At 35.8% G+C, this 27924-nt stretch overlaps 3 protein-coding genes across 3 annotated transcripts; 1 reads left to right on the top strand and 2 right to left on the bottom strand.

Annotated features, from left to right (window-relative positions):
* Positions 1-5823: 5823 nt before the first annotated feature.
* LOC107718013 (ubiquitin-conjugating enzyme E2 variant 2-like) lies at positions 5824-11232 on the bottom strand. The gene is made up of 3 exons (XM_016524930.1): positions 11150-11232; positions 8839-8987; positions 5824-6708 (listed from the first exon to the last, which is right to left on the bottom strand). The coding sequence occupies exons 1-3, from the start codon at positions 11163-11165 to the stop codon at positions 6562-6564; spliced, it is 312 nt and encodes a 103-aa protein (XP_016380416.1). The 5' UTR covers positions 11166-11232; the 3' UTR covers positions 5824-6561.
* A 1450-nt stretch (positions 11233-12682) lies between these two features.
* LOC107717354 (DNA replication licensing factor mcm4-A-like) lies at positions 12683-27861 on the bottom strand. Its single transcript, XM_016524064.1, is given in 16 exon segments — positions 12683-12900; positions 13037-13170; positions 13994-14222; positions 14298-14505; positions 16568-16695; positions 16780-17145; positions 17221-17480; positions 18349-18469; positions 18674-18894; positions 18978-19116; positions 19606-19701; positions 19803-19966; positions 20546-20719; positions 20819-20968; positions 21091-21148; positions 27509-27861. Coding segments are annotated over 15 exon segments (2529 nt in total). The 5' UTR covers positions 21137-21148; positions 27509-27861; the 3' UTR covers positions 12683-12807.
* Positions 23663-24984, top strand: LOC107717345 (CCAAT/enhancer-binding protein delta-like). Its single transcript, XM_016524055.1, has one exon. The coding sequence runs from the start codon at positions 23825-23827 to the stop codon at positions 24668-24670; it is 846 nt and encodes a 281-aa protein (XP_016379541.1). The 5' UTR covers positions 23663-23824; the 3' UTR covers positions 24671-24984.
* Positions 27862-27924: the final 63 nt, after the last annotated feature.

Below are 27924 nucleotides of genomic sequence, written 5' to 3' on the forward strand. Positions count from 1 at the left end.
GACCACCGGGACGAGGAGGGTCCGAGGCTGGTCTCCCCAGCAGAACTGAAGCGCTCTGAGCCGGCTGTGTTGCTCCATTTATGGGCGGTAATTAAAAACATCCCGCGGTAATTTAATAGTGCTCACAAGCCAGAGACACAAAGTCTGCTGGCTTTGCCCTCTGAATAAATAACTTGGAATGGGATCCGTATACAGCTTATTTGTTCTTCTCCTTTCTCCTCAGCATGAATATATATTTTCTTTGCCTTGTTGCATTTACTGACAAAGAGAAACTTCAGGACAAAAAGCTTTCGGGGCAACACTTCATAATAACTTTATGATAACTTAGCATTCAGTCATCATGCATTATTAACAGACCAATTAATTCACATTCAAATATTAAGGTCAAGAAAGTTTGAATTGTACAAATGCATATTAAAAAAACATAAGTATATTAACTTAGTATACATTTGTTATACAACTACACATAATGCATATATACAACTAATATATTAAACTAATTTAACAAATACATATAGATAGATCTATCTACCTATCTATCTATCTATCTATCAGCATTATCAATATGCATTACATATACATTTAACAAATACATACTATATATATATATATATATATATGCTAAAAATAGAACATTTTGTACAGTACTTAATGAAAGTTAATTCAATTCAATTCAACTTTATTTCTATTGCACTTTTCACAATATATTGCCTCAATGCAGATTCACAAAAAATTTATGTTTAAACGTTATCATTGTACATATAAAACATTATCTATCTATCTATCTATCTATCTAAGAAATACATGCTATATATACACACACACACATACTCATTTATATATGCATGTATATATATTTTTTTTCTGACCTAATGAAAGCTATTATAAAGCATTGTTCTGTCCCACACTATCCAAACACATTATTTAATATTTGTTACTCCATCAATTTTAACAACGCTATCAACTTTAGGCTGCACTGCTTTATTGTTCTAATACAAGCATCACGCCTGCAGCTTCATATTGATTACATTGTGATGTCACAGTCTTGATGTCATGGTTTACTTTGCAGCTCAGCAGAGCATTGAGTAAACACACATCAGACTGTCTCCAGCAGATATTTACAATTGCATCTCATCAGTCAGGAGTGAGAACAGGCGACAGGGGGAGTTGAGAAAAACCACACATGATTTCAATCTGCCAGAGGTGCTCACACTCAGAAAAGAGCAGTCATGCATATTAGCAAGTCTGAGCAAACTTTTGATACTGTACAAGTCTGCTTGCTGTCAGTTTGGCACTGGCAACGCTTTATAATGACTTTCATTAAGCATTATATAATGCTAAAAAAGATATGTAGTTCATGCATATTCATAGAAAAGTTAAGATAATGAAATGCAATGTCAATAATCAAATGTCAGTAATCAAATGTAATAAAAAATCTAATAGATTATATAAAATTATACATATATATATATATACACACATACATATAAATAATACATTACATAACAAAAAATAACTTTTACTATGGTAGTTTAAGATTTATAATTTTACTATGGTGCTTTAAGATATACTGTATATGAAGATGTATGAAAAAAAGTTTAATTTCTAACAATTTGAATGTGCTTTAACTATCTTTTGAAATGCAATAATGTAATGCAACAGTTATAATGCAATACTGTTTACCAATGCCATTACTAGCAAAAAAACATGCTAAAACTGCAATGGCACATGCCCAAAAACATGATTGTACCAATGCATTCTATTTGTCAAACATGTATTGTTTTGTATTGTACAACATGCAACTCAATTACAAAAAAAGCACCAGATATTACCATGTTTTTAGACATGCACCATGGTAATCTTTAAAGTAAAGTGTAAATGTCACTAAAAGTATTCAAGAAGTTATCTTTTTTATATTTAAAAGCAATTATGTCACACTAACTTAAAAGACTGCTTGCACCAATGAAAATGAATTATTCAGGCACATGACTTCTTGGTCACACTTGCCATACAAGCTTAATGACAGAGCAATTCAGTTAACATCTGACAGACATAAGGTTCTTTCTTTAATAAGGGACTTTTCCTCTCTCAGTAGCGGTTAATTCAGGATGAAAAGTCCTCTTGGACAGAGACAAACCGCTTACAAGTGTTGAGGATAATGCTCCAATTATACACAGCCTGAGACACAAAGACACCATAACATGGCCAAGAGCGACTGCTCTGGTTCCCGCTCTGTCGTCGGCTTTCCCTTTGGCAAGGTCAATAAAGCATGTCTTTTTTGGAAAAAAATAATGCATTGCTGCAGCACTGGGCTGCAACCGCAGATGCAAAGTCATGGCAGTGTGCTCTAGTGATTACAGAAGATACTGCATGCACAGAAGCTCCTTGTGAGTTAGAAGCAGATGAATGAACCTCAAGGCTGTGCATATAGCGCCTCCTTGTGACATGCTTAAAAAGTCAAAGCGTTTGATCATTGTAATTCCTGCAGGGTTTTGCACTGAGCAAGGGTATGATGTGACAGTTTTTCTCAACCTTGGTCCATGCAGGAATGGATCAAAGAACACAGACGTGTTTCGTTGATCTTGACAGACAGATCAATAAAACTCAAGATTAAAATGCACTAGCAGCTTTCCTGCAGCATATTCACAAAACACATTCACATCTGAAAGAGAATCTAAGCGTAGGGAAAGAACACTCAGGCATTGCATTACGCTCTTTCTAGATGTCATTTTTATCCTGAGGTCATGCTGAAACATCTATAATAGCCTTCATTAGACATTCCTCATCAACCACAGCGGCACACAGCACAAAAGAAGATATTATGAAGAATGGTGGTAACCAAACAGTTGACGGTAGCCATGGACTTCCATAGTATTTTGTCCATACTATGGAAGTCAATGGCTACCGTCAACAGTTCGGTTCCCAACATGATTCAAAATGTCTTTTTTGTGTTCAACAGAAGGAAGAAACTCATACAGGTTTGGAACAACTTGAAGGAGAGTAAAAGATGAGAGAATTTTCATTTTTGGGTGAACTATCCCGTTAAGTCACATTTAACCCTCTTGTTGTGTTCCGGTCATTTTGGCCTGAAGAAGATAAATTTTTTCTCGAAAATGCTAATGTTGTCGCATTGGACTAAAGCTACTTTAACAGCTTCCCAAAAAACATTTTGACAAGTTTTTTTTTACTTATTTAGGATTTTTTTCCCACCTTGTTACACTTGTGGCGTACCTGGTCAAAAAATATCCAGCCTACAAAAATTGCTTATAAATTTCTTGTTATGCCGTATTACTACCAAATATTGGAATCAGTCTTTTTATCAATTTGTTTTCGTTCAATTAGCACGGGTTTTGTATTGCTTTTCCAAACTGAATGATCAAAGAGCCCATTGATCTGAGCTCATCTCAGTTACTAAGTGAATATTTCCAAAATTATCCATAAATATTGCTTTTTTCACTCAAAAACTGAGGTGCCTATGTTCAGATCAGTGAGGCAAATGATCAATCAGTTCCAAAAAGATTTCCAGCACAGAACAAGGCTTAAAAGCGTCTGGGGGGAAAATGTCATTGCAATATAGCAAACATATCAAAGCAAGTGACATCTGTGCTCAAACCCTGCAGAAGCTTTTCTCAGAATTACCCCTTTTTGAGGCATTTTGCTTTTGCGACTAGTCTCAAGGTCATCTTTAGTGGTTGTATTCTAGACGGCCAGAAAGTGTCCAAATTCATTAAATGTATTCATTTTGAACCATTTATCAAGTTTAATAACTTCTTTTCATAAAATGTTTTCATTCAATTTATCTAATTCAGTGACATTCAGGCATTTTTACTGTGGCTTAAAAGTGTCCAAATACTTTACGGCTGTGTGTTGTCAGGCTTGTGATTTTAGTTAAGAGAAAGAAATACAACCTACGATGTGGCTGAGCTTCTCAACACACAAGAATTTATGTGAAATGTATTTCAAATGTCTTAGGTTCTACAATTTTCCAGATAAATCTGTAGAAAAGACCATCTTGACTCTAACAAGACCCCTTAGTGGAAACCAAATCAATGTTTAATGGACAGGGAATATAAAATGGATGAGACACAATGTTTCCACTGACAGACAGGTCTCTTCTGTCATGTCCAATGATGGACCAAAGGCCTAAAACCACAAGGACGAGACAGCAGGACTAATGTGATGCATTTCCCAATTAAACGGAGCAATTCAACAAGAAAAATACGAAGGACTTTAGCACTTGAATTTATCCATAACGATTAGATCATAAAAAGTGTCTCTATGCACTTATGAACTGATCACAAAAACACCAGAAAAAAGTGCATTAAAGGGTTAATTCACACCAAAAAAAATTCTGTCATCATTCACTCGCCCTCATGTCATTTAAACCCATACGACTTTATATACTCTTCAAAACACAAGTTAAGATATTTTTAATGAAACCTGAGAGCTTTCTGTCCCTCCAATGAAAGTCCAAAACTTAACCATTTAGCATTCCTGTAAAATGTGCCTAAAACACCTAAAAAAGGCAAACCCAAATTAAATTGCATGCTGTTCTTGAACCATTTGGAGTATGTGCATGGTTTTTGGTCTCTTTCAAAAGGTGACACTCTGAGGAATGTTCCTAAACAGAACAAAACTCAGAATCAGTGCAAGTCTTACTGGTATTGAGTAAGAGAACTTTGAACACACTGAGAAGAAGAAAAAAAAAAACATTCCACCAACATTTTTTTAAACAGATGCCTGCAGATGACTATAGCTGGGAGCTATTAGCTGGAAAACACAATGGGATCACAGCATGAAGCCTTGTCGGTGGTCTGACAAAGACACTGATTGTACCTGCTGGCTGGATTGTCTCTTAAAATGGTCTTTTGAATCACAAAAACCTCAGCTTTCCAAAGATGTGTGACATGTTTAGCTCTTTTTTTTTAGTTGTATGTCACGAAGTTAACCCTCAAAAACACACGGTGGACTGCGGGCGGTACAGTGGAACGCTAACAGGTTGAAAGATACAAAAAGGTCATAAAGACAGGGAGGAGAAAAAAAAAAAAGTTTCTTAGGTGCATTACAGGGTGATTCATCTGTGGCTCTGAAAATGTCGAGACCACATATTAATTTGCACAATAACTGCCTATTAGTTTTCGCTAATGAAGACTAAAATAAAAAGGTCATAGCCAACCGAAGCATAAATGAAGAACAGCACAACAAACCCCCACCATTCACTGGAATTACAATTTAATTCAACGATTAACTTCGTTAGAGTTCCTAAGGATTATAACAGTGGTTCTAATGTTATAATTTCTGAAGTACTAGTTGGTGGCGTAATGAAAGCTACTTAACAGCATGCTGTCGCAGTTACAGGTGGAGTCATAAAGCACTGTGGTTAAGCAAGGGCAAGTTTACAGCAAATCCTTACCATTGACACAATCAGTGATTCCTACTGAAAACACCCTACCTCAAACTCACTTTTGAAATGATTTTCACAGTACGTCACCTTACGAAGTGTGTAAAATCTTCAAACGCATCAGAGAAACTTATGTAATGAGCGATTTAAATGTTAGGGATCACAACAACACACACTTATGTTCAGTAACATTGCAGTGATATGAGATCAATGTGAGCGTTTACTGGTAGGACTGATGTATAAAATGAATCTATCACTGTAAAAATAAGGCTGTGTCATTCAAATGATGCAAAACAGCGAGTCGGACACTCTCCGAATCCCGTCCCTGAATGGTAAGGGTTTGCTGTTTTATTCGTACAGTAACATCTCAGCATATTTCTGCGGCGTGTGATGGACTCGTATACAAAGAGTCTGACAGCAGGTTGGAGAGTCATATTTTAATGCACCCGACAGATGCTTGTGCACGGTTTGATTTCGGAACAGAACAGAACAGAGCATACGTTTACAACGCGCTGAAACACACTGCGATTGTGTCAAATACAGACATTAAAAACTAAAAACGAAACAGAAGAGAAAGTTCAGAACCGCTCCCACCCCTTTTGCGATACTAGCAGACTACAGGCACACTTTTAGGACCCTTAACGTTATTGTCAGTGAGGGGTTCAGGTACACACACACAAAAAAAGTTCAGTTAACTTACAATTTACGTTTTTTTTTTCCCTCTTATTTTTTTAATAAGCATGCCATTGTATATGCATCCTATTTTTTTTTTTTGTAGTTTTGGTGTCCTGTTACTTTAACTTAAAACGAACAGATCTGTATAAACCTCACCTAGCATGCCTTCTTTTCTGCGTCTATGCTGGCTGGATTCAGTTCATCATCATAAAGCTTGTGGTCGATGTAAATGTTACTGGAAGAGAGAGATTTGTGCACTCTTAACTTTAAAACAGAATTGAACATGGTGCCACACAATATAAGCGTTTTGCTTTCTTTGTTTCTCAAGCTAAACTATTAGAAATGTCCAATCGTGCTCCCGCAGAGGAGACTGTTTGAGTGTGGAGTGAGCAAAATTTGTTTTGTTTTTTTCTTTTTCTGACGATTTACAAGACATTTCTAAGAGAGTAAGGTTTAAGACAGAGGGTCATAACAATCATTTACAATTAATTGCTGTATGTCTGTCCTTCCGGTGGTTGAGGAAGCTTCATATTCTCTTTGGACATCATAAGACGCCTTAGCTCTTGAAGAACGACTTTAATGCTATATGAGTTTTGCCATTTTGCTAGAATTGGTATGCTACGTGCATCCAATAATTAGTCTGAGAAATGAAGAAAAGGTCAAAGGTTAATGCCGAAATGCCAAGTGGAACATGAAAGTGAGAGGATAACAAACACATCAATTCATCAAAGAGAACAAAAAAAAAAAAAAAATCACATGCTGAAGTCTGCATGCACTTCACAATCTGATTCCATGCTTAGTATTCTATTCAATAACAGCACACAATGATAGACTACAGACAGTGTCAAACTTAACTCAAGGTTTTATGATGGTAAATTTGAGACGATTTAAGACCAAGTAAAGAAGATTTACAGAATAAATTGAAGGGAACACAATAAATCAATATATTCTCAAAATGCAATTGTCTAGGGAGCACAAAATGAGAAAGTTTAAAAATACATCTTCCAACAGATCTTGGAATTTTTACATTTACATTTTACAAACTACTAGCTGTTCCCAACCACTAGAATATGGAAATAACCATAACTTTAAGTGCACCTGCAAAAATATGATGTTCTTCCTCAGCAGCTCTCGGTATGTTGTTTTTTGAAGTACAAATATCTAAAGATTCTTAATCAAAATACATTTTCTCGAGAAGCAATATGACTTGAGATAAGAAGTCTTATTTTCTGAGAAACTGATCAAAATGAAATGAGTTTAAATAAAACAAGAACTAATATCTGCCAGTGGGCTCAGAAAAGTTTTCATGCTCGTCTGACAGATATTTGTTCATGTTTTAAGCATAAACTCACTTAATTGTGTTCAATTTCTCAGAAAACATTTATTTTGCATCTCAAGTAAATGTATCGTGACTTGTGATATATCGTGAATATCTAGACATTTCTATTATATTTGTATTTTTGCAGTGCATGCACATTAAATGCTATACATTTCAGAATATATGCTTTTTGCTCCAGTTTAAGACCTTTTTAAGGCCTTCATTTATAGAAGGGTAAATTAAGACTTTAAGACCCACAGAAACCCTGTAACTTTTATCTTTAAACAATGACAAATATTACAGAAAGGAATTCACCAATATTATCTATACACAATTATCTTGCAATTTCGGGCTAGCTGAATATTTTGGATGTAAAAGAAAACCGAAATACTTCTGTTTCGCAAACTAAGTTAAAAGCGCCCTGAAAAAACAAACAAACAAACTAAAAGATACAATTACCTTATTTCGCCTGTAGAACAGCACTATTATTATGGAGAATCTCACAAAAAAAATCATATTTCACCCTGAATTCAAAATAAGAAATTGTATTAATGACAAAAAATGACGAAAATTTTAGGACCATTAAGATTATTTGCACATTATTTTCATACCAATTCAGTATATTTTTACACCTAAAATTGACTGCAGTTTTGGAAGAAAAAAACTCATTCTCATCCTGCCTGGACACAATGAATTTTGTTTTATTACAAACAGCATAAATTAAATTTATAATGAAAGTGCTTAACTGTCATGACAATTGTGTCATTGCAAATGGTCATAAAAATAGGCTTTATTATCTTTATGCAAAATAAAATTTCAATAATTTTCCGGGTGAAATATGACATAGGTTTCATGGTAGGTTTCAGTTTACCCATTAAGCAAATTAAACAAAATCACAATTTATCCTGAAGACCTCTGAGAGGTCCATATTTCCAGACCAATTCAGAATCGGTTGCCAATTGGAACAAATACATACAGTGGGTACGGAAAGTATTCAGACCCCCTTAAATTTTTCACTCTTTGTTATATTGCAGCCATTTGCTAAAATCATTTAAGTTAATTTTTTTTCCTCATTAATAAAATTTACTTAAATGATTTTAGCAAATGGCTGCAATATAACAAAGAGTGAAAAATTTAAGGGGGTCTGAATACTTTCCGTACCCACTGTAAATAACCGAAGTATGTTTCTGCTGCAGCACTGCTTTCATAGCATTCATCTTTATCTTTAATCTACACCACCAGCGGTCATGTGTCAGCCTGGATGGCATGTTGTTTACTGGTGCCCAAGGCTTCCAGTCACGCTATCAAATAATGTAAATGAAAAGAAAAAAAAAACCTCTTGATTTCTAAACACTTCACTTGGAGAATGTAATACTTTCTTCAGATGAGTCATCAGTGTTGTCACTGAACTGCTACATTAAACATGATTAAACAGCAATCATACTCGTGCAGGTCCGATGATCATGCCCGTCCACCGTGTGAGAGTCATATCCTCGTCATCCTCCAGACCCCAGCTCACCGTCCCATCACCAACACCCTTCTGTCCTTCCTCAAGCTCTTCCAACAAACGAAAATTACGAGGGACTTTAACTCCTGCAAGAATCCAAAGACAATTCATGAACAATAAAAAACGGTGTCTCTGTAAACCTTTGTTTGCAGCTGGTTAGTTCATATTTGACATGTTTAAAATAGTTTTAGATGAAGTATAATGATTTGTCCCAACTCTTGTATAATTTTTATACAAGCCATTTTTATCCGAGTCGAGTTCATATTAAGCGAGTGACTTCATGCAATATTATTTATACTCTTAAAAATTGATTTGTCACACCGCAAGACTACATAAAGGCAAAACATTTATGGGAAACGTAAAATATACACTTTTCCTTTCCTTATGTATTTATTATTAAATTTATGTAAAAAGTGTTCATCGTTCAATTTCATTCAGGGTTCCCACACCATTTGATCAATGAATCCCCGTTATTAAATGTTAAATATTTAAGAGCAGAGCATAGCTAGAAAAATGTATATTCACTGTAGAAAGATTTTAGATTTTATTTATTTCCATGACTCTTTCCTGGAAATCCCAATTATAAAATCTCAATTTTATTTTCCAGTTTTTCCATGCCAATGTGAACTCTGTTCACTATACTAGTACAATAATAACACAGCAAATGAACAGAATTAAACTGAACAGATTCCTAATAATTAACATCTAATTTCACAATGATCCCAGAGTTTGTATATGTTCACAAACATTTCAGGGAGTTGCATATTTTATTTAATTTGAAACCAACACGTTTCCTTTTTTTTGTGGATGTGCAAAACCTATCATTTGAGGTACATTTTAATGCTTAATTTAAACATTATTTCATATGAAACCAACACCAGCTTCTCTTTTTTGTGAATGTGAAAAACCTCTTATTTAATGTACAATTTAATTTAAATACTCAACCAAGACAAAAATTATAACATATGCACATTTAAGTGGATGACACCTATAAGATTAAAACACAAAATCTGTGCGGTTTCAAATGTGAAACGTTAGTAATCTGTGCATTTCAACACTGAGTTTCACCTAGCATTTTCATAGATACTCCACTGCTGAAAAAGTGGAGGGACAAGATTCGCAAGTTCAGGTGAGTCTCTAAAGGAAAGGCTGATCACTCATTTGTCAATGATTCCGGAAATGACACCCCTGTTGCTCTATCATTGTTTCTCACTTCCTCAAAATCCCAATATAACCAACAAAAACTCAATATATTTCTGATGAAAGATCGGCTGATGCATCTGACCTCATGTAAACATTTAAGATAATATGCAAACATACACACTCCTAAATTTCATTGACATATATCTGATTCTAGATGTGCAAATTTCCAAATTGGCCTGTGTACATGTAAAGATCTAATCTTATGATCTATGAGTTTTAACATGTTAAAAATACAATGCTGTTCTTTACATATATAAACTCTTAAGTGTCATTTGATCTGAACATACACGATCTTACACTGCTGTAATATGAAGCTACATACAACATTAAATAATTACAATGAATTAAAAAAAAATTTTATAAGCCTAACGGGTTTAAAAGTCTCCTTGAGTGTATATGTATAATAAATCAACACGTCTTAAACTCTAAACGTCATGTAACGTTATTCTGTTATGACATGGCTTTATACTTAAATGAGTGTTGTTATGCACCTATATATCTATTTTACACAATCAGAACGCACTTCTCCTAAGATTTATTATCTTTAAGAGGTTTAAATGAATCTGTGAGGGAGTAATAATCTGCTCAGATGCTATTATGACAGACAAACAACAGTTACAGGCCCGTTTGTCATGACACTGGACGGAACCAGCAGCAGCACGCGCGTCAATGCTCCGCCTCGCCTCACATTTTGCACCGATGCACCCGCCCAACTGCAATATTCAGCATTTAATCTATACCTTACTACTATATAAGAGCATAATTATATCTTAAGTGTTTCTATAATATTTATTAGCTGATAATAAAAAATAAATACGATGTTATTTTTAAAGTAAATGTCTATGTGAGGGCCGTTAGCTCGATGCTAACACACACACACAGTTCAAACTGCACACAGATCTGATAAGTGAAGTAAATTAAGGCGTCTGATCACGGGAAACCTCTCGGATAATCTATATAGGGCCGTGAGGCACGGGCTTGGCGCTTCTGTTGTTAAAATACTGCCGCGGAGGACCGCGAGAATTGAACAGATTGTGAGACAAACCTGAGGAGGCCGCCATCTTCTCCTGTCCGAATCCAAAAAGCGTACGAAAGCGTGACGTCGACGCGTCATGTGACTAATGTCTGTAGGAAGAGAGGGAGGGGCGTGGCTCCACTGCAAAATTATTAATATATAATTTATTACGCTTGAGCCTAACAAAACAAGAATTTTTTTTTTTACAATATCACATTTAAGGAATTCCGTTAAAGTCCGCGTTAAATCAAAATTGACTTTATTTACTTTACTAGCGCACATTGCTAGTCTTGATGTAAACAATAAAAGGGATAGTTCACCCAAAAATGAAAATTTGATGTTTATCTGCTTACCCCCAGGGCAAACCCTGCGGCTTGTGCCGACACATTGATGTCCTAAGACACGAAACGATCGGTTTGTGCCAGAAACCGAACAGTATTTATATCATTTTTTACCTCTAATACACCACTATGTCCAACTGTCTTTGAGCGTGCGCACGGCATCCGGTGCGTGAGGTGTGTACGCGCTCTGGCGTAGTTTACGTTAATGGGTGTGTTGATATCCAGCCGAAGAGCAATCAACCATAACTAGCGAAACGAGGCCGCTGAACAAGCGTGACACACGGCTCGAAAGCCGCAGAGCTTTTATTATGCCACAGTCGAAAAAAAAAGCAGTGCTGTTTTATCATACTAGATACATGTGAAAGTTCTGTTATAATGCTACTCTGTGCGGTCGTCACCGGTCTATTAAAACGCACAACATATTAAAGCGTCTTTGGTGTTTCCATGTTTTCTACAAAACAAAACCGGAAATCGAGGGGTTATGACGTCATTGGCAGGCGACACAATGACACTATGGACACGGTCCGTGTCGCTAGTTAAAATTGCTTATTTCTCTGGATTTAAACATTCTTCGAAACATTTGGGATAATGTAAGTACACAAGTCAGCAAAATATATAACACGGTTCTAGTGGTTTTTGGATATTTTAATAAAAAAATCTTACATATTGTGCCTTTAAATCGTTTTACTAGTTCACCTTGATGGTGTTGTCAGTCAAAAACGTGAACGTTTTTAGGTGATGCAGTTAGAAATCTTTGTGCTCAATTTCACTTTTCAACCTTTTAGCCTTCTGTAATATACTTAAAAAAAAAAAAGTGACTTTTTTTTAGTGAGAAAACAGCAGACATCAGAGCATAAGCAATGGATTTGATTTTGTAGTATTTTTTACCTAAGTTTATCTGTCAAAATTCCTAAAATTACACAATTATGTAAAGATTATTTCCTTTATTTCCTCTCCTATTCTGTTAATTTTGTTTCCATTGTGTAATTATAAAAACACATCAAGTTCTAGTTGCTCTGGTTGCGGTGTGATAATACATTGTCATTTTTCTATCTATTTGACCCACTTGGTTTTGTACTGTTGTTCTTGCACCTTGTTTAAGTGATACTTTAAGGTTTTTACCAGCACCATGTGATTGATTCGGATCAGTGAATAGATGCTTTCCAAATCTGATTATGTAAATAACAGCTATAAACCACCAAAGTCTTCTCTTGAACAACAAAACTCGTTTATTGCAACCAGAAATTGTCCATACATATTACTATTAACAATAATTGCTCTATAGAAACAGAGAATAGGATAAAGCAAGTAACAAAAGAGGGAGCAGCAGTCAGGCACAGCGAGCGTTCACAGAAGCCGAACAGTCTTTCCTGTGACCGTCAGATAATCTTCATCAGCAAGTGCTCTGAGGGCCTCGTCAAACATGTCCTTTGTGATGGCCTGAAATGAGAGGAAAAAAATGGATGTTAAGATTTTCCTTGGGCTTGCAGTTTACATCATTTCTTACCAATATATAGCTGGAGTATCTATGCGTTATTAGTACTATTAAAGTAATAATAATAAAAAGAAAACATACCGCCTCTGACTGGCCACGAAGATCATCAAACAGCTGCTGGTACTTCATAGCTGGTGTTTTGCCCTTTGATTGGATGAGTTTTTTCAGGGCCTGAGCCACTTCCTCTTTACGCTTGCGTGCTGTAGCACTCATCCCTGTCCAAAAACAATCATCAGCCTCTCTACATTTTGCATACAACATCCACAGGTACTAGTTAAGGCATAATAAAGGGATAAGCTGAGGAAGAGCACTGAAAATTAAGTGTAACTAATAATAAAATAAATATTTTATACACTTTAATTACATTGATTTATTACTATTTTATTAATTTAAAATATTTGACTTTTTATAGTAATTGTTATTTTATTGAGTCACAGTAGCGGTCTGCACAAGCATTCATATCTGTACAGAATAAACCAATTAAAACCACTGTAATCTGCATTCGGCATTTACAGGCACTAGTTAAGGATTATTGGTCAAATTAAATTGAGGAAGTGTAACAAATAATAAATAATAGTACTTTATATAACTACGTTACCAATTTATTATTACTATTTTATCCATTTAAAATATTTTAATTTTAAAAAGTAATTTGAGAAATATTTGATTACGAAACAATCTTTAAAATGAAAACTAGCTAATAATAGATAAATCTACATAATAATAATAATTATTATTATATTACATAATTTAATAATGGTATATCATTTAATAATTATATAATTAAATTATCAATTTATTTTATCTATTAAAAATATAATTTTTATATTAATATTTTGAGGAACAGCCCTCAATTACTAAAATCATTTGATTATGAAGTAATTTTCAAAATGAAAAACGTAACTAATAAAATTTTATATTATTACACTATAATTCATTATTATAAATAATTTATTATTATAGTTATAAATAGAGTTTAGCCCATGTGACTCGACCTGACCAGTACTAACAGTTTATTACTACATCTCTAAACCCTACCTGTGGTGAGGATGGAGATATCCACGAATCCTGTCCTGGGATCAGTTGCGGACTGTTTTAGGGCCTCTCTGTGCAGTCTCTTGGCTTCCTCCACGTCAATGGACTCGACTTTGCTTGAGAAACGTACTTTAGCGTGAGCTTCAGCCAGTCTGATGAGAGACTCCAGCTGACGGGGGTACGCAGACACCATCCCTCTGCCGCTGCCGATCTTACGCATGTCTACATAGGCCTGCAAGGGTCAAAATGAAGAATTACATGCCATACTACACTACTACAGCTACATTGATCTATATCGTTTATATACCTCTATAAGAGCCTGACTAGCTTCCTCACTGAGTCTGGGATGCACAGACGTGCGAGCGAAAGCGATGTAGTCTTTCAGCACAGCCATGTCCAAATACTCCTCTTCAATCTGCTCTTCACTCTGATAATACAGAGACACGAGGTGATGCGCGAGACGTCTGTCATACGCCTCATCCTGAGGGTCCAGCATCAGGAAGATCAAATCAAACCTAAGAACCAGAGATTTTTGAGTTTAGTGTTTAATAAAAAAAAAAAGAGAAATGCACAGGTGAGATTACAAAAAAAGCTAAAAAAAAAAATGTTGTTAAGTATTTTAGCATTTGGATGTTAAGCTTTAAAACAGTTTGAGATCATTAAAGGCAAAATTTACCCCATTTACTGTCTATCATAAATGTCTCTAGTAGGGGTGTAACGGTACACGTATTCGTACCGAACCGTTTCGGTACGGGTCTTTCGGTTCGGTACGCATGTGAACCGAACGAATACAGTTTTTTTTTTCCTCCGGAAATTCAAATAATAAATGGCGTTTTGACAGTCTTTGATGTGGCATGACAGATCTCTGCATAAATGCCTTGGAGAGCCGCTTCTGGGACGGTTCAGAAACGTGCTGGTATAATCCCAACACAAGCACTGACTAGAGCGGCCGCGATCAGCTCCGGTTCCGGTGTCTGAGCCGTGACGCCCGGCAGATTTGTGCAGAGCGGAGCGCGAGTGAACGCGGTCATTCCTCCTCTGTACTACTAGTTTTAACGCGAATAAACATGACTGAACATCTCATGCCTCATGTAATTGCTCAATCAGTGTTTCAACCGCGGAAAGACATCAATAATACAGCGTGGAAATAAAATGTCACGTAGCATTTAATTTATCTCAGCAAGTCATCAGTGTCCACAGCTCGTTAGTTCACTAGAGAAACGAAGTATAGAGAGAAGCATTTTGCGAAATATTACACCATATATTAATTATATTTTACTAAACCTGTTAGTCTAATTATTTAATGTACAGTATGTTGAAATTAATCTGTTATGAAACATGCTATGACAGCCATTGTGTAATTGAATATATTTTAACAAATAGCTTAGAAATTTTATTATTTATAAATTAATTTAAAAACTGCATTATGTGCAGTTTACATGTTTGCATACAATTATTTATTTATTTATTTTTTAAAGTTGAGTGTTGATCATCTATTTAAAAATAAATAGTAATTACATTTAAGTTTGGGTTAAGTTGTTAGGCCTAATTGTAACCTTATAATGTAAAAGGGCTCCCTATAGTTTTAAGCATAAGCTGAGGTAGATTTTTATCACTAAGAACATTTAAACTATAACTGAATGTATTTAAAGAAAGAGCAACTTGTTCAGTAAACCATTTAAAAAAAAAAAGTTTTCCCCCCTGCTGTACCGAAATCATACCAAACCATGACGTTAAAACCGAGGTACGTACCGAACCGTCATATTTGTGTACCATTACACCCCTAGTCTCTAGTGTTACTATGTTCAATTCATCAATTTAACAGTATGTATGTATGTATATATATTATCCACTTCTGAGAGGACTTTATTGCTCACACACACATACACAAAAAAAAAACATATTCATAAATTCAGTACCATTCAAAAATCTGGGGTCAGTAAAGTTTGTGGACGTTAGCTTTTAAAGAAATTAATACTTTTATGTAGCAATGATGGATTTAATTGATCAAAAGTGACAGTAAAAACATTTATAAATCTCTTACAAAAATTTTAAATAAATGCTGGTCTTTTGAACTTTTATCAAAGAATCCTGAATTTTATTTTATTTTTTAATATTAAGCAGCACATCTGCTTTCAACCAGAGTTACTTTGGTATCAGTGAGGTATTTAAAAAAAAAAAAGTTTTAATTTTGAATGTTTTTATTTTTTTACTTTCATTTGAATTTTAAGGTTTTAGCAATTTTGTGGCATGTTTGTCATTTTTATTCTTTTTTTTAATTATGTCTATATAGTTTTATTTTAGCTTTTGTTATTTTACTACATCCAGTTGAATTAAATAAAAATGAGAAATGTTGCCACTAGCTTGGTGAGTTAACATTTATTTCAGTTAACGTTTAATAAAAGCGTTTATTTACAGTTTAGACTAACTCTTAAAACCAAACTTTTGAACGGTAGTGTAGCTCACTCTTCACAATCAACTGTAATCCTGATGGATAAAACATTCTTGCTTTCTCTCAGAAATACATCACATTATGGATGTTATGTATGTTTTAAATACTGTGTCATGTGTTCTTACCTGGACAGAAGTGTGTGAGGCAGCTGGATGTTTTCTATAGTCGTCTTTTTGGGATTCCACTGAGACTCCACTGGATTGGCTGCGGCGAGAACGGAGGTCCGAGCATTAAGCTGGCAAATGATCCCAGCCTGAGACACACAAAAACTGCATTAATTACCTGTCCTGACAAAATCATTCACTCATGAAAACGATCGTTCACGCATCGCCCTCACCTTAGCAATAGAGAGCGTTTGCTGCTCCATGACCTCATGCAGCACAGATCGCGTGTTGTCACTCATCTTATCGAACTCGTCGATGCAGCAGATGCCGTTGTCGCTGAGCACGAGCGCTCCTGTCTGCAGAACCAGCTGACGGGTTTCCGGGTCCTTCATCACGTAGGCTGTGAGACCCACAGCGCTGGATCCTTTCCCGGAAGTGTACTGACCACGAGGAACCAGGTTATACACATACTGTAGCAGCTGGGATTTACTGGTGCCCGGATCACCGCAAAGCAGGATGTTGATCTCTGCGCGGAAGTTTCCGCGGCCCGTCTGAGTGAAGTCCTTACGGGTTCCGCCAAATAACTGCAACAGGATGCCCTGGAAAAATAAATATTTGAATAAAGTGAAGAAAAAAACATGAGGCAGTCTTTAGCAGCACCAGCTGAAACTCACTTTCTTGATGTCCTCGTGTTCATAGATGCTGGGTGCCAGCGCAGACGACAGGCGTTCGTAGACGTCCGGTTTGGCAGCTAGTTCTTTGAGCATTGCTACCCGTTCTTTGGTGAAGAGTTTCTGCTCGCCGTCCTCGTCCAGTCCATGAAGACGCTTCTCATCCGTCTTCCGGAAGTGGATGACGTCGATGTGGGTCTTGTACACAGACTTCACCTGGCTCTGTCGTGGGTTCAGACGCATGGGGGCAGCTCTGTAAATGCCTGATGAGAATAACAGACATGCTGGTTAGTTTTTTCACAATACCAGTTATCTTATAATACAGGACGGTTTGAACTTCAATTAACAGATTTAAAATTCAATTTTTTTGAATTTTAGAATTTAGAATTTAGCACTTGTGCTAAAATATTTAGATATAAAAAAGTAAAATAAATGATTAAATACAGAATTATTACACACTTATACACACACACACATACACCAACAACTACTAACATTATTAATATTAATAAATGATAGAATATTATATAACACAATATACTTAACATTTTTACTCTAACATTTATTAATATATGTTATACTATGCTATGAACAATGATTATACATTATTATTAACAATAATAATGTATATTATGTATACATTACAATGTATATAAGTTAATATTATATAATATTATCATACAATATAATATTCTATGAATAATAACTATTCATAATAAATTACACAATAATATGATAATAAATTAAAAATAAATTAAAAGACAATAAATAAAAAAAATAAACAAAAGAATTTCATATATATATATATAAATAATTACTATTATTTTATTATTATTATTAATAAGTTAAAATATTTTATTATTTATTATTACAAAAAACACAAATGTTATAGGAAATCTGAACTTTCATTTTTTAAGTTTCTTGACGATGTAATAAGCTGTTCTTATCAGTTTTTCTACAGAAAAGTATCCTAATGTAATGGGTCTGAAAGTTTAGCTATTAAACTATGTCTGCTCCATAACGTTGAAGAAGCTACAATACATTGTTCAGAGTAAAGAAAGAGGAAAGTTCAAATAGGATCAGGCACTCTATAGAACCACATAACAAAGCTTCAATGACAACAGGTCGTACCAGTGATGTTTATTCTGTCTCCAGGCTGCACTTTGTCAACTAGGTCATTGTGTGCATAGACGACTGTGGTGTGTGGCGTCTGACCCGCAGGCATGTCCTCCGGAGATTCCTGCAGTTTTATCTGTCAGGACAAAATATATATAAAAATAATAATAATAATACGCCTCAATCTTTGTTAGGGTCAAAAGGACTAGTAAACAAATGCAATCAAGAATAACAACCTTTCTTAACCAAAATGACAATGCAAATGTGAAAAAAAAAATTTTCAATAAAATAAAATATATAAAAAAAGAACAAATACACTAAAGATTATAGATTTACTGACCATTTGTTTATCAGAGAAGGCGGAGCGGTTATGCACCAGCGCCATGCTGTGGGTGGTGTTGCAGTTGCGGCAGACGGCAGGTTCAGCGATGCGGCCGCGGTCCACCTCCACACGAGTGTTAAACGCACACACCTGACAGCGGAAAAATGCCTCCTGCATCTCAGGGATCAGCTGAGAGGTGCGGATCACCATCCCACTGATAGTGATGAGCTGGTCAATATCTGAAAGGAGATCAGAGACGATCACGTGACGGCTGCAGACATTTATCAATAAACAGGCGATCATTAAGCGCTGCTTCTCTTACCTTCAGGGTTGAGCGCACGCATGTTTCTGGTTTTCAGGGCGCTGTAGGGACGCACTTGAATCTGATGCTCCAACACGGAGTCTGGGAGACGATCGAAGAAGAGCTCATTGACGGCCATATCAAAAGTGGGGATGACTTCCTGTGAGGATAAGAGTCAAAGACTTTCAGTAACAGGTCAAAGTGACAATACAAGAGTTTTTTTATGTTGTTGAAAGAAAAAGCTAAACAAGGCTGCATTTATCTGATTAAAAAAAAAACAGTTAAATTGTGAAATATTATCACAATTTAAAATAACAGTTTTCTATGTGAATATATTTTAAAATGCAATTTATTCTTGTGAAGCAAAGCTGAATTTTCAGCATCATTACTCCAGTCTTCAGTGTCACATGATCCTTCAGAAATCATTCTAATATGCTGCTTTGTTGCTCAATGTTGAAAACTTTTGATGAATAGAAAATTCAAAAGAACATTATAAATGTCTTTTCATCTTTACTTTATTATACATTTAATGTGTCTTTGCAGAATAAAAGTATTAATTCCTGTCCAAAAAGTCGTATTGATCCCAAACCTTTATGGGTAGGAACTTTTTGATGCTTATTTTTTATTACTAGGCTCATTACTCTCTCACCTGCGGATAACAGATCAGCTGACGGTAGAGATCAGCGTCAAATGTCTGAATATGACTGCAGTTCACATTCAATACCGGCTCTCCAACGACGCTGATCTGAAACACACAAAACAGCCATATTATAACACAAGAACTGGATATTAAGATATTTGAGCAATCATTGTTTATGCCTTTCTAATCAGTACTGCACTTCTCACCTCATCCAGTTTCTGCATATAAAGAGGCTCATTCAGATCCAGCCCAGCATTCTCCTCCTCTCTGGAGTTGGGGTCTGTGAATTGCTGCAGGAAACGCTGCAAAAAAAGAACAAAAATTCTCAACCCAAAGATTTAATTTGTAGTCATTTTGTTCTTCGTTTTGTCTTTTTTTGTCATTTATTTTTAGTTTTTGTTTTCAAAATATTACTTTTTATTTACAGTTAGTAATTTTAGTTTCAACAAACTTATTTCAGTTCGTTTTGAATGCAACATTTCTAATATATTTTATTTCAGATTTATTTCAGTTTAAGTTGTCAAGTAAGTTTTAGCCAAAATAGTATAGATTTAAGATGGATAATATGGATTTCTGTATTTTGTGACCTTAAGTATTATCCAGTACAATAGTATTGCAATAATCATGTATTACTTTAAAATAGTTTTATAATTTAAATAAAATAAAAATATTATTTTAAATCAATTATTATTACATTTATTATATTGTAATACAAAAAAAAAGGTTTTCCCTCTTATTTGTCCTTAGCTGATCACATGCCTGATGCACATGAACAAACTCCAAAAATAATCCATACTCACAACGGAGTAAAATATTAACAATTATAAGTAACCGTAAATATTAAATCTAAATAAACGACTTATTAAAAACAACCAGCAAGTCAAAAATCAAAAGACTAACCTCTTAAACTATTTAATTTTTTTTAAATGAAACGGCGAATGACAACAACTTTCACTCACTGGCTCCGAATGCATGTCGACCTGTGGAGCTTTCCGGACAGATCCCAGGTCGGCCCGCTGACGTGCTGGGGTCCCGCGTATGCCGCTGCGGGGCGTTCCTTCCACCCTGGAACTGGGAGTGCCATACATCAGCGGAGAACTCACATCGACCTCGCTCTGCAGGACTGGATAAAACAAATCTTGAAGAATTCTCAAATCAAATGACCTCTAAAAATCTGCTTAATTCAATTCAAAGCAAGTAAAATGTTGAATACGAGCTGTACCAGAGCGCGGGGCCATAGGGCTGGAGAACAGCGACACGTCCTGAGCAGCTGTGTCCATGGCTGGAGACGTGGGCATGGGCTGAAGCTCCGTGGACGTGTCATGAGCTCTCGACCGCTGTGACGGAGGGGAGAGAGGGTCCTCACTCGCGGCTGCAAACACACACAAACCGTTCACATGCAGCTACTGTCAAAGACAAACCTGTCTGGATCTGATTAGAAAACACACTACATGCATGCCAGTATGTGTGTGCATTAAAGTCAACGCAACTCACGGGTCGGAGGGTCTCTCTTACGGCTCTGGGATGATGGCGAAGACATCTCGACTCAAAACTGAAAGGTTAAATCTCAAAATTAGTCAGCTGGAACCAAAATTCATTCAAACGAATAATATTTACTACATTTATTGTTATATATTATTACATTTTAATGTTAAATATTAAATTACTTAGTTTTTAATTTGTACTAACATTAAATTTAGTTCATGTAAACTCAAATAGTTGCATGTTTATGTTTCATACACAGACTACTTCAAAATATATGAAACTGAAAATGTCATTTAACATGTTAATGACTTATGACATATAATAACTTATGATTAAGTTATTATAACGTGTCATAATTATAAAAGTTATTATAAGATTATAAGTGTTATATTATAAAAGTTATTTTTATACTATGACAGCAGACCTAATTTTTTCCCAAGAATCAAATAAATTAAATCACGGTCTTTATCACAACACTAAAAATTTTAAGAAAAATGGCAATGCATCACAAAACACTTATTGGTACCCAAATGCCTAGCTAAACACCTCATGGCCTAATAAATAAATAAACAATCAACAAGAAGACACATTTTGGCAACAGACACTGAAACAAGTTTAATGCTTGCATTGTTATATTATAAAAGTTATTTTTATACTATGACAGCAGACCTAATTTTTTCCCAAGAATCAAAGAAATTAAATCACGGTCTTTATCACAACACTGTAAAACTTTTAAGAAAAATGGCAATGCATCACAAAACACTTATTGGTACCCAAATGCCTAGCTAAACACCTCATGGCCCAATAAATAAATAAACAATCAACAAGAAGACACATTTTGGCAACAGACACTGAAACAAGTTTAATGCTTGCATGAGATGCCCAGGGAATATAATAACTGTCCACGTATAAAAACGTATTAATATTTAAACTACGCGTAAATCTACGTAGCACATTTATTTAGTAAGCACATTTGAGAAAGGAATTGTGAGTGAGTTGCTACATTTATACTCGAACAGTCAACTAGCAGCACGCTGCATCACCCACAACAATGACATAACTTAGTATTTTACCCAGAATACAGAATATCTATTATTTTTAATTATAAGCTCATTAGGTCAACGTCCAATTGACCGATACCTTTTTTTAGGTTATCGTGATTACGTCTACTTTCAAACACGGTGATTTTATACAGAAACACAACACTTACCGTGCGCACTGTTTCCCTTCCAATGTAAATGGTGGCGCGAAACTGTCTGTGACGTAAATTTCGCGGGGAAATTTTGACCAACCAACAATACGCTCCTCACTATCAGTCGAGAGGGGGAAGTGAGACACGTGTGTGCTTAAATCATATAAAACTCGTTATTTCTTAGATTACGCGATACAATCCCAATTAAGTATGTTTAAAATTACAATAAACTTTTTTTCCCCAAACGTTCTTAATGGCAGACTTACAATTATAGGACGGGTTACATAAACGAATCCCATCAACTGTTTGGTATCGTCCGAAGTTTTCGCGGGAAAGAACATCAACACAGAATAAATAGAGGCAATTCCTCTGACATCCACTAGATGTCCATGTGGACAAGATGAAAGTGCCCAAATATGCCTGCATATAGAAAAACAACTGTACCATCCTCAGGAAATTATGAATGACTTTTTGGCCCCATTAATGAAGATTATTTATTAATACAAGTCTAAGGCAGGGAAATCAAACAAATTTTAATTTGTATTGCTTATATAACTGCAAAATGATTTTTTTAAATTAAATGTAACTAACAAATATCCTAACTTTCTTGCTTTAATTCGACTCTCGTTTCAGTTTATATTCTTTTTGTACTGAATTTGTACGTTCAATGTGCTTCTCAAATACATGGATGTGAAAAAAATAAATGAATAAATGGATGTACAGTATATTTCCAAGTATACAATACAGTAAACACCCTTAACAACAACAACAACATAATAATAATAATGAACCAAAAATATTTTAGTCGTATTTATTTATATTAATTTTCTCTCGATGATCCTTCTTTCTTCTAATTTTTACGCATTCAAACATGCCCTCATGTCCAAAAAAAAAAAGTATAATAATAATAATAATAATAACAACAAATACGAACGACAACAACAACAATAATAATAAATACGAACTAAACAAAAAAAATACATTTAATTTATTTATTCGAATTCATTTTATTTATTTTTTTAGGAAGGTTGGTGATGGCGCATTAATTTAATCATTTTATTTTTTATTCATATTTATTCATTTGAGTATGCATGTACTGTATGCTGGTAACGGCGCATTAGGCTAAATTAATTTTCTCTCATTAATATGTTCTTCCACACCCGCATACGCATTCAAACATGTCCTCATGTCCTACAACATGAAGTTCTGACAGACTGTTCTTAAAAGTTGCTGGTAGGCGTTCATGCACACCCGTGTCTCCTCAAATAGGAGCGCAGGCGGAACATGTGACTGACGCTGGACATTCACTGGCTTCTGGAAGGGGGCGGTGATGCCGTGACGCAAGCCGTGCGCTTGTACTTATGCAGGCGGACGGCAGAGTTTCGATAGAGAGCTACGAGGACTTTAACACCTGTTCGCGAGACAGCCAGACTTTCGGAGATACGCGCTGGGTGCGCGAGACAGGGTGTGATTGCGCGTGAAAAATTACGCTTTTTGTGGACTGGGACAAGGAAAGGATCTGCTGGTTTGAGTTTGAGTTTCGCTGCGTCCATGTCTGACATGTACAACCTGGACTCGCAGTGCGTAACGCCACCATGCCACATGAGCTGGGCCATGGAGCCTGCCAACTTCTATGATAATAAAGTCATGCCAGGGGATGCCAAATCCGGGGGAGAGCATGGCATGTCCGAGGACAACAACAACAGCAGCAGCATGATGGAGCTCAGCAACGCGCCTGCCATCTACGATGATGAGAGCGCCATCGACTTCAGCGCCTACATCGAGTCCATGTCCACGGTTCCTCTGGAGATCTGCAACGACGAGCTCTTTGCAGACTTGTTCAACAACACCGTGAAGCATGAAAAGCCCGACTTTTACCTGACAGGCGCTTTTGCGCAAAAGAGCTCGGAGAGGCTGCTGCACCAGGATGGGGGCTCTGGCAAGGGCGCGTTTTGCGCACCGATCAAGAAGGAGACGGACTGGAGCGACAGCGAGCTGTCCTCGTCCTTACCATCTCAGATCGAGACGTGCGCGCAGACGTCCGTGAGCCTCATGCACACGGGCCAGCCGACACCTCCCACCACACCTGAGCCAGAAGCCCACACCCGGAGGAGGCTGGGAAAGGAAAAGGGCAAAAAGACAGTCGACAGGCACAGCCCGGAGTATCGGCAGCGGCGCGAAAGGAACAATGTCGCCGTGCGTAAAAGCAGGGACAAGGCGAAGCAGCGCAACCTGGAGATGCAGCAGAAGATGATCGAGCTGAGCGCCGACAACGAGCGCCTGCACAAAACGATCGATCAGCTGACGCGAGAGCTCAGCAGCCTCAGAAACTTCTTCAAACACATGCCAGACACTTCGTTTGGGACTGCGGCGCGCGCGGCTGTTGACAGTCGGTGAGGCGCGTCGGGGAAAGAGGGAGCGCGCTCCCCAAAAACCTTGCCAAAAACATACCTCAGTGAACTTGAATTACTATGTTCTTCTGTAGCAGACCTGCATTAAGTTACACATTGGATGATGGACTTTGGCACCGCATGGTGTCATGATTATTTTTGTGAATATTTTTGTATTCTAAATTATTACAGAAAAAACTTCATATGTTTTTATGGTACTTGTTTTATAATTCCCCAAAACTTCGTTTTAATGCAAGAGCATGTTTGAAATTGTACAGTGTGTACAAATGTATAATAAAACGACGTGAATTTTCAAAAAGATCCATGTGAACGCGCATGTGTGCTCGGGGGCGGGTCTGAGGGGGCGTGGTCTGTTGAAAGGCGTAGCTGTCAGTCAGCTCAACGGGATTGTGAGTATAGAGATTTTTAAACTTAAAACTTAAAAATAAAAATAGTAAAGTAAAATAAGGTTTATGGTAAACACTTTTGCAAATGCCAGATTAATCTGCCATACCTCAAAGGAAAATTCTGAAGCTGCTGGCTTTGCTTTTAAATATAAGTTGGTCAATAAGGGCCACAACTAAAGGTTCAAGTTTAAAACGAATTGAAGCAACTTTTCAGAAAGAAAACAACAATGGTATTCACAGGTGAATACAAAAGGAGTAGCATTTTATCCTAGTTTAGTTAGACCTCTTCATAGATTCATAAATGTGACCACTTTACAAACAATTTAGAATCAATTCAATGGCATACATTTTTGGTTTTATTGTTGTGTACTTATTGTCACTGGAGTCAAATTAGAAATAAAACTATGTAAAATCAATTTTGCATACTGGTTATTAGACACTTAAAAATGCTTGTGAAATCTTTAATGAAAATGACTTAATCAGTTATTTGGTGGCATAAAACTTTTATTTATAGTAAACGTAGGTATTCAGCTGTCATAGAGAGCAATAAATCAATTACTGTACAAATAAATAAACTTCAACACCACCATAATGTAATCAATCAGCTGATACTGGACATCACATGAGCATCTTTCATATTATTATTATTATTAGTTGATGGTTCTGGTTTTCTTAACAGTTTTCAAAATACTACAGGCTCCAGAATGATCATTGGTAGAATTATTCTAGCACTCTACACTTTTTTGTTTATTTACATACACTCTAAGAAATGCTGGGTTGTTTCAACCCAACTTTGGGTCAAATATGGACTAACCCAACCGTTGGGTTAAATTTTTACATTCAATTTTTAACCCAAAAGTTGGGTTAGTCCATATTTGACCCAAAGTTGGGTTGAAACAACCCAGCATTTTTTAGAGTGTACATTTGGAAATAAGGCAAGACCAGTGTTGACTAATTATTCTTTTTAAACCATAAAATTAGCAGATAAGTGTGCTAGACCGTGGAGGTCAAACTCCTCCAAACAGTGTGACTTCTGTTGACAACGTGGACGAAGACGCTGAGAGGACCGATCTCCGACCCAAGAACATTTTCCACACTGTAACCCTGACAAACAATTAACTGTGAATTAAAAACAGAAATGGTTCTAAATGACCGACACTTTCACACTGCTAGTCCAGAATCGTACCTCAGTACATCTTGTCGAGTTCAAAAGAGATTTAATGGTCAACTGAAACGCATGCACATGAATGCATTAATGTCATTATTTGATTCATACGATGTGGCAGGAATATGGAAAAAAAACTATGAAACATTAATATTTTTTGTTAACTCACAGACAACCCTGGAAATCATTTAGACTCTGAAGGCCTCAGGAAATCAACCCTGTCTGACCTCATCTAATCAAGCATCTTAAGACATTTTCGCTTGACAGCATTAGACAAAATAATGTTAAAGGCTTCTTTTACATGGTGATAGTTGCATCAACTAAACACATTATAAAAATGGCTTAGTATTCAGTAAATTCTTAATAATTTACACTTAAGACTGAGATTTTGTGCTTAAGAAACAAGTCAAAATAACAATAAAAGACAATTTCACATTTAAGATCAGAACATCTAAACTTTCCCTTTCATACATCATTTACTCAATAGTCCCAAATTGTCACAAACTTCATAACTTTATTCAGGTTCTGTGGGTGAAACTCATTTCTGATAACGTATGAGAGGTATCTTGTTAAATCAGTTCCATAATATGTGACCCTCCGCTTTCGCTGAAATTTCCAGGAAATGTAACATTTTCGTTTCTGCACGAGGGATAAAATCATGCTAGCTTCACTTTCTCAAGTGTTTATGATAATCATTTTAACGTCATGTGAGATGTAGATACAGCTGTCTTAGAGCTTGTTTTCAAGAATTAGAATTAGCAGAATGTCATGAAACCTGTCATGAAGATGTCCATGTCATATATCAGCCCAAAATATGTATATTTACATGAATAAAATTTACTATTATGATTTTATGACATTAAATATGTGATCATGTGCAAAATATCATTCTCATTAGGTGCAAAAAAAGTACTTCATTATTTAAATGATAAAGTATGTATATATCATACTAGTACTGTCTTTAATTTATGCTATTTAAAAAAAAAAAGATTTTTCTATAACTAGTCAAAAGCTGATATTTAAATGAATGCAAATTATTTAAACTGTAAAGTATATCTATTATAAAAATGTTTGCTGTATTGCATTTAATTTATTCTATAAAAAAAATTATTTTAACAGTAATGAAAATCTAACATGATTTAAATTAATGCAAATTATTATCTGCTTCATTTCATTAAAAAAAAAAATTTTTTTTTTTTACATATGATTACAACATGTTTTTGTCCCCCGTGGGAATGAACGTTTCCACATACAGCAGCTGAAAGCACCTCACCTTGATTTTAATGGTACAGTAGCTCAGTGAGGAGCAGCTCAGAAACACCTCCAGCTGCATCTTTACGGTGGGTTCATCCATCACTGCTCCACATGCTAAACAGACGAATCCTTTCCTAGAAACCAACTCACATGCAACTTTTATTGCTGTTTTTTTAAATGTTTGTGGAGTCATTTTCAGTTTGAGGGCTCAAAGGCACCATGATTCATCACTTTAGCTTTAGCTCTTACACAGGAATGTGAAAACAATTTAGCCATGTGGTGGGTTGTGATTAAACACAATGTAATGGAGGCGTCTTACACATTAAAGGGATAGTTCACCTTCAGTTGCTGGTCCCCATTGACTTGCATAGTGTTTTTTTTTCTCCATACTATGGAAGTCAATGGGGACCAGCAATTGAAGGTGAACTATCCCTT

Source organism: Sinocyclocheilus rhinocerous, unplaced genomic scaffold (assembly GCF_001515625.1).
Source record: "Sinocyclocheilus rhinocerous isolate Xijiao unplaced genomic scaffold, SAMN03320098_v1.1 scaffold1694, whole genome shotgun sequence".
Classification (NCBI taxonomy): Eukaryota; Metazoa; Chordata; class Actinopteri; order Cypriniformes; family Cyprinidae; genus Sinocyclocheilus; species Sinocyclocheilus rhinocerous.

Bases quoted from the DNA above. Each gene is read 5' to 3' on its own strand.
- LOC107718013 (XM_016524930.1), bottom strand. The intron at 6,709-8,838 runs GTATGATTGCTG...TCAGACTAATTA, and splicing joins TGATCATCGGACCTGCACGA to TTGGATGCACGTAGCATACC.
- LOC107717345 (XM_016524055.1), top strand. From the start codon at position 23,825: ATGTCTGACATGTACAACCTGGACTCGCAGTGCGTAACGCCACCATGC.